This window comes from Lucilia cuprina, chromosome X (assembly GCF_022045245.1).
Source record: "Lucilia cuprina isolate Lc7/37 chromosome X, ASM2204524v1, whole genome shotgun sequence".
Classification (NCBI taxonomy): Eukaryota; Metazoa; Arthropoda; class Insecta; order Diptera; family Calliphoridae; genus Lucilia; species Lucilia cuprina.
The window spans coordinates 1,915,709-1,929,892 of NC_060949.1; the positions used below are offsets into that span (position 1 = coordinate 1,915,709).

General features: G+C 33.8%; 1 protein-coding gene across 1 annotated transcript; it reads right to left on the reverse strand.

Moving 5' to 3' along the window:
• Positions 1-9,163: 9,163 nt before the first annotated feature.
• LOC124419697 lies at positions 9,164-10,375 on the reverse strand. Its single transcript, XM_046950103.1, has one exon. The coding sequence runs from the start codon at positions 10,373-10,375 to the stop codon at positions 9,164-9,166; it is 1,212 nt and encodes a 403-aa protein (XP_046806059.1).
• Between the last annotated feature and the right edge of the window lie 3,809 nt (positions 10,376-14,184).

A 14,184-nucleotide genomic window follows, 5' to 3' on the forward strand; every position in this document is an offset into this window, starting at 1 on the left:
AAAAAACTTTAAAAACATGAAAATGTACAATATAGGTCCATAATACCTTAAGGGAAAAATTCTACAGTTGATCAAAAAGTTTTAAGTCAAATTTTGCAATTATTTTAATAAAAGGTCGACTTTTTACAATTTTTATCAGATTTTGTAAATAATTATCTGCAGAAGATTCTTATACGTATATCTGAAATGGATAATGGACAATATATCGCTACATGAATTCATATATCACTTAATAAAGTCGACTTTCTAAATTTGTTCCCTTAAAAAGTCGATCTATGAAGACTTCTTCCAAAATTTATATAGCTTTTTTTCTGGAAAAAGTCGACTTTAAACGACTAAAATAGTTAACTTCAAACAAATTTTTAAGGCTTTCTTATTCTTTTTCCATCATTTTTGACATTTGATGATGAACTCAAACGTCATTTTGACTACGTCAGTCGAGTAAAAGTCGACTTTAAATAACTACGATGCAAATAGAAATCTTCAAAGATTGAAAGACGAGTTTTCTCTTCTTCTAGAAGAAAAGTATTCGTTTCTTTTAGAAGATGAGTATTATCTTCTTCTAGAAGATGAGTGTTCTCGTCTTCTAGAAGATGAGTTTTCTCTTCTTCTAGTTGCATAAAATATATAAAAAATAAATCTAAATAAAATTAATTTTTTTAGTTTTTGTTGAAATAATTGAAATTAAAATAGTAGAAAAAAATAATTGATTTAACAACTATGATTTTAAATAGCGATCTTCTCTAATAGAATTATTGAAGATTCGGATCTCGCCGATATCTGGGATCCTCTAAAAACTGATTTCAACAGACAGGCAGACAGACGGACATGGCTTAATCGACTCCGCTTTCTATAAGGATCCAGAATATATATATACTTTATAGGGTCTGAAAATTATATTATAGAAATTACAAACGGAATGACAAACTTATATATACCCTTCTCACGAAGGTGAAGGGTATAAAAAGGTGGTTTTTAAAATATTTGATTTTAATATTAAATATCTTATATGGGGAATTTCGTGTCCTGACCTGATTCAAGTCAAAAAATAATTTATGTATAAAACAGTAGTATTAGTTTGAAAATAACGATTCCAGCTAACGTTTAAATACTTTTAGTAAAATTTTGATGTATTTTTTTGTTACGATAATAAAATACAAATAAAAATTTAGCTCAAAGTGATCACACGTAATCTAGAAACAGGACCTAAACGCGAAAATAGTTTAAAAATGTTGAAAGTCAAGATTTAACTCAAATAAATCTAAATAAGTTAAATGTTCAAATGAAAGCCGAAACGTACAACTTGAAAAAGTCTTTGAATGCTTATAACTCCTAAACCAATTAAGAGAGAGACGAAATTTAATATATAGACTGGTGGTTGCATTTGTTGCAACCACCAGTCTATGCTCTGATGTGTGTTCGTTTCAACATAACCATTTACGATCAAGCATCTGACATAACGCATTAAACATTGAAACTATTTTATTGATTTTGGGCAAATACATAAAACTTCTAATTTATTAATACGTTTTATTAACCGTATAATCTAAACACGCATTTCTATTCCACATACATAGTTATCTATTTTAAATATAAAAATTCAATATACAAGATTGAACATTCTGCCGGCCCTGAAAGCTCCTTGTTTTTCAGAACAAAACAGAACCAAATGAAAATTTTAAATTGAATTACTACATAAATATCTTTTTAAACTTTATATATAACATAGCAATAACATATAAATTTTATATTACACCTTTTAGTTAAATTTTTTAAATATATTTTTTTCTTTTAAATCAAATTTTAGAAAACTTAAGTTCATTAAAAAATTCCTAACTAAACTCTACCCTATATTATACGGTAGCTGGCAGATAGGTTGATGAAATATGGCACATTCTTTTTAGTATCCAAAACAAGGCAATAATGACGACCGTGATGATGAAAATAATGATAAAGCTTATTTTGTAATGATTAAGATGATGGCCCTCAGCTAATATCGGAAAACCAAGAATTGTTGTTTCTTTAGGAATGTCTGGAATCTTGTACACCTCTACTTCACTGTTAAGCTTCAAGTGACTTATGTTAGGCATAAATGGCTTTATATTCATAGAAGGGAACACATAATGAACATCTGTTGTATATGTATCATATGTCCACAAATGAAGATCTGCTTCCAAATGACAATCTGATTCCATAGTCCTGAACCATGTAAAACAATATGTTGAGTTTTATCTTGACAGGTTACTTCTGCTGGCGCCTTTCTCTTATCGATGAGGAAATATCTGCTGTTGGTGTGAATATTTACCGAATATCCATCGTGAGTTATTGGATATTGGTATACTTCATATGCATCAAAGATTTCATGATTGATTAACGGCAGCTGAATGCTGAAAAGCTCGAAATCTTCTGTTGTTCTGGTGAAAACTTTTGACACCTTAGCCAATTCTACAGGATCTTCCGTATTTTTATACCCTACACCACTATAGTGGGGAGGGTATTATACGTTTGTGCTGATGTTTGTAAGATACAAAAATATTGGTCCAATACCCACCTTAAAGTATACCAATCGATTCAGAATCATTTTTTGAGTCGATTAAGACATGTCCGTCCGTCCGTCCGACTGTCCGGCTGGCTGGCTGGGTGTCCATGTAAACCTTGTGCGCAAGGTACAGGCCGCAATTTTCAAGATACTTTGATGAAATTTGGACCAAGCATGTTTTTTGGCACAAGGACGAAGCCTATTGAAAATGGTTGAAATCGGTCCATTATTTCACCTAGCCCCCATACAACCGTACCTCCCTTTTTATGCTAAAATTACGTCAAATATTCTGCTATCTCTTTAAAAATTGGCACAAATAAGTTTTATATAAGTATAAATGACACTGCAGATTTTCGTAAGGATCGACCTATATTTGACCCTAGCCCCCATACAAACCCCCCTTCAAAAAATGACTTAAACGTCTAAAATTGACTTGTAACTCTTAAATTTATTAATTTTAACTAAAGACCTAACTGGACTAATAATTGCTAACAATGTTAGTACTGTATAAAAAATATTTTTATTTTTTATTTTATTATACCCTTCACCTTCGTGAGAAGGGTATATATAAGTTTGTCATTCCGTTTGTAATTTCTATAATATAATTTTCCGACCCTATAAAGTATATATATTCTGGATCCTTATAGATAGCGGATAAGCCATGTCCGTCTGTCTGTCCGTCTGTCTGTCTGTCTGTCTGTCTGTCTGTCTGTCTGTCTGTCTATCCGTCTGTCTGTCTATCCGTCTGTCTGTCTGTCCGTCTGTCTGTTGAAATCAGTTTTTAGAGGACCCCAGATATCGGCGAGATACGAATCTTCAATAATTCTATTATACATGCTTTCGAGAAGATCGCTATTTAAAATTAGCAAAATCGGTTGGTAAATAACGGAGATATGAGTAAAAATCCGAGACAACCTCTGAAAATTTCATCAAAAAATTGTTAAAAAAGCAACAAAACACTGTATATAGAAAAAGATGTACACGTGTGTGTGTAGATGTTTTGGTTTTATTCAGCTGTGTATTTTTTTGTATGTTTGGAATCCAAACATACAAAAAATACACAGCAAAAAATGATTTGCATTTTTTGTTAAAATAAAATAATTTTCCCTTTTGTTTTGCAAATATATTTTTTAATGAATAGAAAAAAGTATTTAAAACGTTTTCAATTATATGAGAGTAGATTGTGAGTTATTGTACAATAATTTTTATGCGAATAATGTATGTTTGAAATTTAAAACTAACACAAATTTTTTCCAAGTGCTTTTGAAAACAATTTTTTTACGATAAACAAAAACAAAATCTACGTCTCGTCAATGTTTACCAGCAATGAATCAGGGGTCGAAGGCGACCGGCTTCGAGCCGGAGCTTAGCCGCCGCCGAACTATATTTAGTTGCTTGAGCCGCCGCCAAAACATTCGGCTTAAATCGACTCAAATTTTTTTAATGTTTTTATTAACTAGACTGTAAGATCAATTATGTTTAAAATACACTATGGTGAAGGGTATATAAGATTCGGCACAGCCGAATATAGCACTCTTTATTGTTTTTTTATACATATTTTTTTATAACCACCATCAAAAAAGATGGGGGGTATATTGATTTTGTCATTCCGTGTGTAACACATCGAAATATTGCTCTAAGACCCCATAAAGTATATATATTCTGGGACCTCGTAAGATTCTAAGACGATCTAGCCATGTCCGTCTGTCTGTTGTTGGCACGATAGCGTCCACAAAATAAGAGATATTGAGATGAAATTTTCCCAAAATATTAATCAGAAATGTTTGGTATTGAAAATGGGCAAAATTGGTCAACGATTTCATATAGCCACCATACAACTGTACCCCCCGGAATATTGTATAAATAGCTTCAAATATTTACAAATTCGTTGTTTATGAAGCAAATACCACAAAATTTCGCATAGGTCAGTTTTTGATGTCTGAAAAATAATTCTGCATTATGGCGGACATAGGACCATAATTGGCCCTACCCCCCATATAAGGTCCCCTTTAGAAAATGACTAAATAGCTGATTACTGGCTTAAAAATAGGAATATAGCGATGAAATTCGACACACATAAGTTTCATGCAAGCCAATATCTCTCAACCAAATTTTATATATATCGGTCCATAATTGACCCTACCCACCATATAACGTCCCCTTCAGAAAATGTCTTTATTACTCATTACTGGCTTAAAAATACAAGTATAGCGATGAAATTTGACATAAGTAAGTTTCTTACTAGCCAAAACCTCTTTATGCAATTTTATGCGAATCGGTCCATAATTGACCCTACCCCCCATATAAGGTCCCCTTCAGAAAATGACTTTAACGCTCATTACTGGCTTAAAAATGGGAATATAGCGATGAAATTCGACACACATAAGTTTTATGCAAGCCAATATCTCTCAACCAAATTTTATGTATATTGGTCCATAATTGACCCTACCCCCCATATAACGTCCCCTTCAGAAAATTACTTTAACGCTCATTACTCGCTTAAAAATACAAGTATAGCTATGAAATTTGACATAAGTAAGTTTCTTACTAGCCAAAACCTATCTATGAAATTTTATGTGGATCAGTCCATAATTAACCCTACCCCCCATATAAGGTCCCCTTCAAAAAATGACTTTAACGCTCATTACTGGCTTAAACAAACGAATATAGCGATAAAATTTGATATAAGAAAGTATCGTACCAGCCAAAAAATCTTTATGAAATTTTATGTGGATCGGTCCATAATTGACCCTACCCCTCATATAAAGACCATCCATAAAATGACTAAAACGCTCATTACTTGCTTAAAAATACGACTAAAGCGATGAAATTTAACAGAAGTAAGTTTTATACTAGCCAAAATCTCTTTACCAAATTTTTCCAGAAATAAGTTTTATACTAGGCAATATCTCTCTACCAAATTTTATGTTGATCGGTCCATTGTTGACCCTACCCCCCCTAAAAAGTCCCCCCATAAAATTTATTTAATGCTCATTACTGGCTTAAAAATCGGATTATAGCAATGAAATTACACAGAAGTAAGATTTATACAAGTCAAAATTTACCAAATTTTATGTGGATCGGTTCACAGTTGACCCCATATAAGGCCCCCTTCAGAAAACGACTTTAACGTTAATTATGGGCGTAAAAATACTAATATAGCGAAGAAATTTGACATAAGTATGTATCTTAGGAACCAAAACCTTTCCACCAAATTTTATGTGGATCGGTCCATAGTTGACCCTACCCCCCATAAGAAGTCCCCCCATAAAATTTATTTAATGCTCATTACTGGCTTAAAAATCGGATATAGCAATGAAATTACACAGAAGTAAGATTTATACATGTCAAAATTTACCAAATTTTATGTGGATCGGTTCACAGTTGACCCTTCCCCCCATATAAGGCCCCCTTCAGAAAACGACTTTAACGTTAATTATGGGCGTAAAATACTAATATAGCGAAGAAATTTGACATCAGTATGTATCTTAGGAACCAAATCCTTTCCACCAAATTTTATGTGGATCGGTCTATAATTGACCCTACCCTCCATAGAAATACTTTAACGCTCATTACTGCCTTAAAAATACGAGTATATCGATGAAATTTCACAGAAGTAAGTTTTTCACAAGCCAAAATCGCTTTACCAAATTGTTTGTGGAACAGGCCTTAATTGACCCTAACCTCAACATAAGGTCCCTATCAGAAAATACTTTAAGGCCCATTACTGGCTTAAAAATACGAGTATAGTAATAAAATTCCACTCAATTAAGTTTCTTGCCAGTCAAAAACTCTTAACTTAATTTTATGTGGATCGAGCCTTAATTGACCTACCCCCATATAATATCCCCATCAAAAAAAAAAAACAAGTAAAGCAATAAAAAACGAGTAAAGCGATGAAATTCGATATAAACCTGACCTGTAGTAACCAAGATCGTTCTACAAAATTTTACGGAGATCGGTCTATAATTGACGCTACCCCCATATAAGGCCCCTTCAGTAAATGACTTTAAAGCTCAGTACTGGCTTAAAAATACTAGTAGATTTATGAAATTCGATATAAACTAGATTCGTGTAAGCTAATATCTCTATCTCTTTTATAGGAACCGAAATCTTTCTATCAATTTTTATGAGGATCAGTCCCCCATATAAATTCCGCCCCAGAAAATGACGGGAAAAATACGAATACCGCAATGCAACTCGACATAAAACAATTTTGATTTAAACCCTCACTACCATATTCTATGACTTTAATGCTCCTTAATGGCTTCAAAATACAAGTAGATCGATGAAATTTTAAACAAATAAGGAACTGAAATCTTCCAACAGACTTTTATGAGAATTGGTCCATATATGTATGTATAAATACCCCTACTCGCTATAAAAATTAGCACTGTCAATAGTAAACCCCCCATCAATGGACCACTTTTAAATGTTACCCTGATGTTCTTATTAATATCGATATATAATAATAAAATATTCAAAATATCAAAGTTCATTTGTATATCAGTGATTTGATGGTGGGTATAAAAGATTCGGCATAGCCGAATATAATACTTTTACTTGTTAATAATTAATGTATTATTATTATTGTTATTATTAACAGATGGAATATCCATAATGTAATTTTTTGGAGAATTTGTAATATTTCTGGTTGGTATTTCCAGACTTTCATCTTCATTTCCATCAGTGGGAAAAGGACAAACATTGTGGACCGATCTTTTCGTTTCCCCATTGCTGGTCCTTACTTCCACCATTCTGCATAATCCATCCGAACCCGTTATAGTTCGGATGACCCTCCCACGCCTCCAGCTCATTGGAGGAATATTGACTTCTTTCAGAAGAACCAAAGTATTTTGGTTAATATTTTGCATCGGTTTGTTCCATTTGTACCTTTTTTGTAATTCGGACAAATACTCGGAAAACTTTTCAGTGCTTTCCAATGCTCACGCAATCCACTATAACATTTGTTATCTACTGAATCATTTAAAGTATTGAATGGTTCTCCAATCAAGAAATGTCCAGGGGTTAGGACTTGAAAATCATTTGGATTATCGGACAATGGAGTCAACGGACGTGAGTTAAGAACCGACCCTATTTGTGTCATTAATGTGTAAAGTTCTTCGTAAGTCATTGTCCCTTCAGTCGCTTTATAAAAATGCTTTTTAACTGATTTTACACAAGCTTCCCATAATCCACCAACATGTGGAGACCTTGCAGGTATATTCAACCATTCAATATTTCTTTGAGCGCAGAATTTATCTACATTTCTACAGTGCTCTTTTTCTGATAACAGCTTATATATTTCATTTAAGCTATTTGCAGCTCCTATAAAATACAAATCTTTTCAAAGCACCTATAAATGCTGCGGAAGTTAAATCAGATACGACTTCCAAATGCACAGCTTTAGTCGCAAAACAAACAAATACGCATATGATTTGTCTGTTTTCTTTCCTCTGACCTTATAATGGCTTGTTATAGGCCCTAGAAAATCTATTCCTACACTCAAAAATGGACGTGTTCTAATAACCCGATCCTCTGGTAAGTTACCCATTAACTGATGTAACTGTCTAGGATTTAATCTGAAACACCTATAACAATTCATTGTCACATTTTTTACTAATTGGCGACCTCTTAGTGGCTAAAATTGTTGTCTTACTATAGCTAGTAATCCTTGAGGACCTACATGCAAATGTTTCCTATGTAAATCTTCTATCAATAATTTTACTATGTCATTTTTATAAGGAAGAAGAATTGGATGTTTTGCCTCATACAATAAACCACTGTTTTCTAGTCTTCCACCTACTCTGATTAACCCGTCATTATCCACAAACGGGTATAATGTTATCAAATTCGACGATTTTGCCAATTTTTTATCAGATTTTAAACATTTAAAATCATCCGAAAAATGTTTCTCCTGAATATTATTTACAATTGTTTTTAAAGCAAGTTTCCTGAAATAAATGAAATGCTTTTTATCCCTTTTTCTAATCACATGAATAAATTTATGTACATACGCTACTATATTTTGCCAAACATTAAAATTATTCCTATGATTTATTTTACCAAAGATATCCTTACTCTTTTGAACTGTAATAACCTTAGCAGACTTTTTTATTTCTGGTATCTCACACTTTTCAAAAATCCTTGAAATATATGGCTCCTTTTTCAATAAGAATTTAGGACCATTAAACCAAAATTTATTTTTTACTATTTCCTTGACCAATAATCCTCTTGAAATAGGATCTGCTGGATTATCTTCTGAGCTGACATGTTTCCATTTACTTATGTTACTATTTTCCTGTATAAAGCTTACTCTATTTGAAACAAATATCTGCAAACGTGCACGATCTAATCTAAGCCAACTCAAAACTATTGATGGATCAGTATAGTAGAAAATGTCATTGAATGTTATCTTAAAGCTATCGATTACCAACTTTATTAGCTCAACTAATAACACACCTGCACATAATTCCAATCTTGGCAGTGAAATAATTTTAATAGGAGCTATTCTTGATTTAGATGCAGCTAAATGACAGTAAACTATCCCATTGCTGTCTATGGACTTCACATAGACAGCTGCCCCATATGCCTTCATGGATGCATCACAAAATCCATGAAGTTCTATGTGTGTTGGTTTGCACAAATAATATGTCTTGGAACGTTTACTTCTTTCAGAAATTTGAAATTGTCTTTAATTTTAAGCCAATTTTCAGTCATTTGCTCTGGAATTTTATCGTCCCAATCAAGTTTTAACTTCCATAAATCTTGGAGCAACATCTTTGTTTTTACCGTTACTGGTCCTATTAAACCTAGTGGGTCAAATAACTTAGCAACTTCGCTTAAAATTGTGCGTTTTGAAATTTTATTATGAAATTCCAATTTACATTTCAAACTAAATCTGTCTGTTTTTGGGTTCCATATAATCCCCAATGTTTTAACAGAATTCAAACTATTTGATTCTATATTTAAATCATTTTCTATAAAACTGGGATCAATACCTTGGAGCAATACTTTTTCATTAGTACACCATTTCCTTAAAGGCATACCGAACTCCATCAATATATTGTCAATATTTTCTCTAACTCGTTTTAATGATTCTATACAATCTCCTCCAGTCATCAAATCGTCCATGTAAAAATCATTTCTAATTACGTCTGATTCAATTGAAAAATTGTGTTCTTTAAAATCTGCAATCTTTTGTAAACATTTTACTGCTAAATATGGAGCCGAAGCTGTACCATATGTAACAGTTTTAAGAGCATATGTTTTAATAGTTTCCTCTAGATTCCAGCGCCAAAATATTAACTGATATTTTCTGTCAGCTTCAGAAATCCAGATTTGTCTATACATTTTTTCAATATCAGCTGAAAAAACATAACGATGTTTTCTAAATCTTAATAAAATCTTATAAAGATCTTCTTGCAGCCTAGGACCAGTATGTAAAATATCATTTAGCGAAACATTAGTTGTTGTCTTACAAGACGCATCAAATACAACTCTTAACTTAGTTGTTGTACTCTCTGGCTTAAGTACACAATGATGTGGTAAATAATACCCACTATTCATAAACGAATTATTATTTATCAATTCCATATGACCCATTTCCAAATATTTTTTAAGAAATTCATTATATTCCAGTCTAAGTTCTTTGTTTTTCTCTAATTTTCTTTCTAGAGCAAAGAACCTTCTTTTAGCTATTATGGTAGAATTATCCAATTTATTCTGTTCATCTTTAAATTGAAGTTTAACTTCAAACTTACCATCTGTAAGTCTTTTAAAGTTTTCTTCAAAATGTTGCTCACATTGCTTTTCCGCAACTGCGAGATTATTCATTTATGGAACCTCTTCCAATTCCCAAAACTTTTGTAACAATTCATCACAAGATGTTTGAATCGTTGTGACCACACTTGATTCTGGTTTGGAACCATTTGCTGTCATCAGTCCACATGCTACCCAACCTAACATCGTTTTTGTCTTTTTATCAATTATTTGCCCATCGCAAATCAGATCAAACACAAATTGATTAGATAGTAATAAATCCACTCCTTGTGGAATATTATATTTGGGATCCGCTAATTTAATATTAGATGGAAAATTTCCCAACAACATTCGCGTTCCTGGTACGTTTGACACAAATTTGTCAATAACTACCGCATTTAGGAACGTTTTGTATTTGGTCACTTTAGACCTAAGGTTTATTCCAACCTTTTCCTCTATGGAAGATTTTTTTTTCTAAACCTTCCACTTCAGTCATCGTCAGCATCAAACGTTTCAATCCCAAATATCACTTCCTTGACCCTACAAGAGAGCAAACATTTTATTCAATCTCCCAACGAGAGAGAGAGAGAGACCTTGTTATTTACTGCAATAGTACAGATCGAAACTAGAGGCGAAAGATATCAGGCCAGAGCAATCATGGACCCTGGTTCGCAATCAACTTTTATGTCAGAAAAGTTAAAAAAATGGAGTAAATTTACCCACCAAACGAAAGGCTTAAGTCAAACAATTAAGTCAAACAATTTCAGAGACCTATACCAAAGCTTGTTTATTCAATCTTTACTCTAAGGTGTACTCACAAATTAAATTAGAAGTCTAGGCACCAGTCCTGAAGACACTTCCATCTAATTTACCACCTCAGACTTTAGACTTACAACATTTCAATGAGACTGCTAAGTTAGAACTTGCAGATCCTCAATTCAATCAAAGCAGACCCATCGACTTGCTTATAGGCCACGACCTGGGCCCCTCAATATATTGCATGGACACTCCGATGCGGTCTATTGGATCCCTTAGCCCGAAATCAAAAAACAATACGACCAAGTAACTGATAAGTATCTCAAGTTAAGACATATGAGGAAAGTCTCTCCCTGGAAATCAACTCGAACCCAAATTATTACCTGCCTCATCACGCAGTAATAAAACCGGAAAGGCTGACAACTGCATCCAGTAACCATACTTCAACAGGACTTAGTGCTTCTGATACTGAAGTGGAGATTCTTCCGTTTTGTGAACAATGCAGACATCACAAAAATGTATCGACAGATACTCATTGACCCGACTCAAACCAAATATCAACGGAACATTTCTTCAGACTAATTACATTCACAGCACCAGATGTCGAATTAAAAGAAAACTACATCAAAAGAGAAGTTTTATCTACAATTGCCAAATTCTTTGACCCTTGTGGATGGATAGTGCTTGTGCGAGCAATACTATCTCGCGATGTATTAATGCGCTCATAATTTTAACAGTTTAATGAGTAATTAATTAGTAAAGCATTAAATGCTTTAGGTGTAGAAACCAGCACATGGGACTCTTTTCTGGTATACCTTTCCTCAACAAAGCTTCCTCGGACCCTTCTAAAAGAGTTCGAAAACTCTCTTCAAGAAATTACAATTCAACACATTCTTGACCCATAATTCTAAGACTCTAGAATCTGTAGCTGCCATCACACAATTAAATACAAAGTCCGACCAGCTTAGGAAAGATAATTTGAAATCGTATTCTAAGCCAAAACACTTTTCAAATAAACACGACCCAAAATGAAACCGGCAGAAAACTAGAAAATCGTTAAACACAAACAGGTCACAGAAAAATGACTCAAACTTTAAATGTCAACATTGTAAGAAATCTCACCATTTGTGGTCTTGCCCTAAGTTCTTAGAGAAAAATGTTAATGACAGAATTTACATTGTAAGACTCACAAATTCATGTTACAACTGCCTCTCTATTGATCACAGTGTCAATGACTGTAAAAGTATATAAAGTTGCAGATTATATAAGCAAAGACACAACACTTTGTTACATAAGGGATCAGAAACCCAGACCTCAGTTCAAAATTGTGACGCGACCCATCCAAGCATGCGCATCGCAGCACAAAACCCCAACATACAGTCATCGTCAGCATCAAACGTTTCAATCCCAAATATCACTTCCTTGACCCTACAAGAGAGTAAACATTTTATTCAATCTCCCAACGAGAGAGAGAGAGACCTTGTTATTTACTGCAATAGTACAGATCGAAACTAGAGGCGAAAGATATCAGGCCAGAGCAATCATGGACCCTGGTTCACAATCAACTTTTATGTCAGAAAAGTTAAAAAATAGAGTAAATTTACCCACCAAACGAAAGGCTTAAGTCAAACAATTAAGTCAAACAATTTCAGAGACCTATACCAAAGCTTGTTTACTCAATCTTTACTCTAAGGTGTACTCACAAATTAAATTAGAAGTCTAGGCACCAGTCCTGAAGACACTTCCATCTAATTTACCACCTCAGACTTTAGACTTACAACATTTCAATGAGACTGCTAAGTTAGAACTTGCAGATCCTCAATTCAATCAAAGCAGACCCATCGACTTGGAAGGTGGTGGAGACCCCAAAACAGGTCAGTCGACGACACGAAGAAATGACGCAGGAAGGTATATAGTTACCCTACCATTTAAAAATAGCGAAGAAATTGGAACTTCGCAAAAAAATTGCGAAGGACCAGTTCTTAAGAATGGAACGCATGCTTAGCCAGAAACCCGAACTCAAAAAACAATACGACCAAGTAATTGTTGAGTATCTCGAGTTAGGATATATGAGGAAAGCCTCTCCCCTGGAAATCAATTCGAACCCAAATTATTACCTGCCTCATCAAGCAGTAATAAAACCTGAAATGCTGACAACGAAACTTAGAGTAGTTTTCAACGCCTCGAGTCCGTCTTCAAACAAGAAGAGTTTGAACGACATTTTGCATCCAGGACCCATACTTCAACAGGACTTAGTGCTTCTGATACTGAAGTGGAAATTCTTCCGTTTTGTGTACAATGCAGACATCACAAAAATGTATCTACAGGTACTCATTGACCCGACTCAAACCAAATATCAAAGGATATTATTTCGTCAAACAGCAAACGATCCTATTGAGGATTACGAACTCCTGACAGTGACGTTTGGAGTCAACTGCGCCCCGTTTCTGGCCATTAGAACCCTACTTCAACTAGCTGAATATGTAAAGTCAACTCACCCACTCGCGTCAAAAATTCTTCAACAAAACATGTACGTGGATGATGTTTTAGTAGGTGGACACACACTAATCGACGCCATTAAATGATCCACGAGTTACACAAGACCTACCAAATGAGACCCTACTACCTCTCGATTGGTTAAATTTGTCCGAAAACAACGGAACTAAGACTCTTGGAATCAAATGGAACATTTCTTCAGACTCATTTACATTCACAGCACCAGATGTCGAATTAAAAGAAAACTCTCCAAAAGAGAAGTTTTATCTAAAATTGCCAAATTCTTTGAACCTTGTAGATGGATAGTCCCTAATAATAGTAGACGCAAAACTAATTATGCAACAGATTTGGTTAGACAAAGTCGATTGGGATGACATAATAAAACCCTTGACTTGTCTAAAGTGGTAAAAATTCATAAAAAACTACCCCATAATAAATACATTGAAAATTCCCGGTTGGATCCAATATAGTCCGAATTGCAATGTGGAAATTCACGGTTTCAGTAATGCTTCAGAAAATGCCTATTCAGCGACCCTTTATGTTCGAATACAATCGGAAAACTCAGTATTCACGTTTTTTCTGGCTTCAAAGACCCGTGTAGCTTGGACTTATACCAAATCTCCAAATTCAAA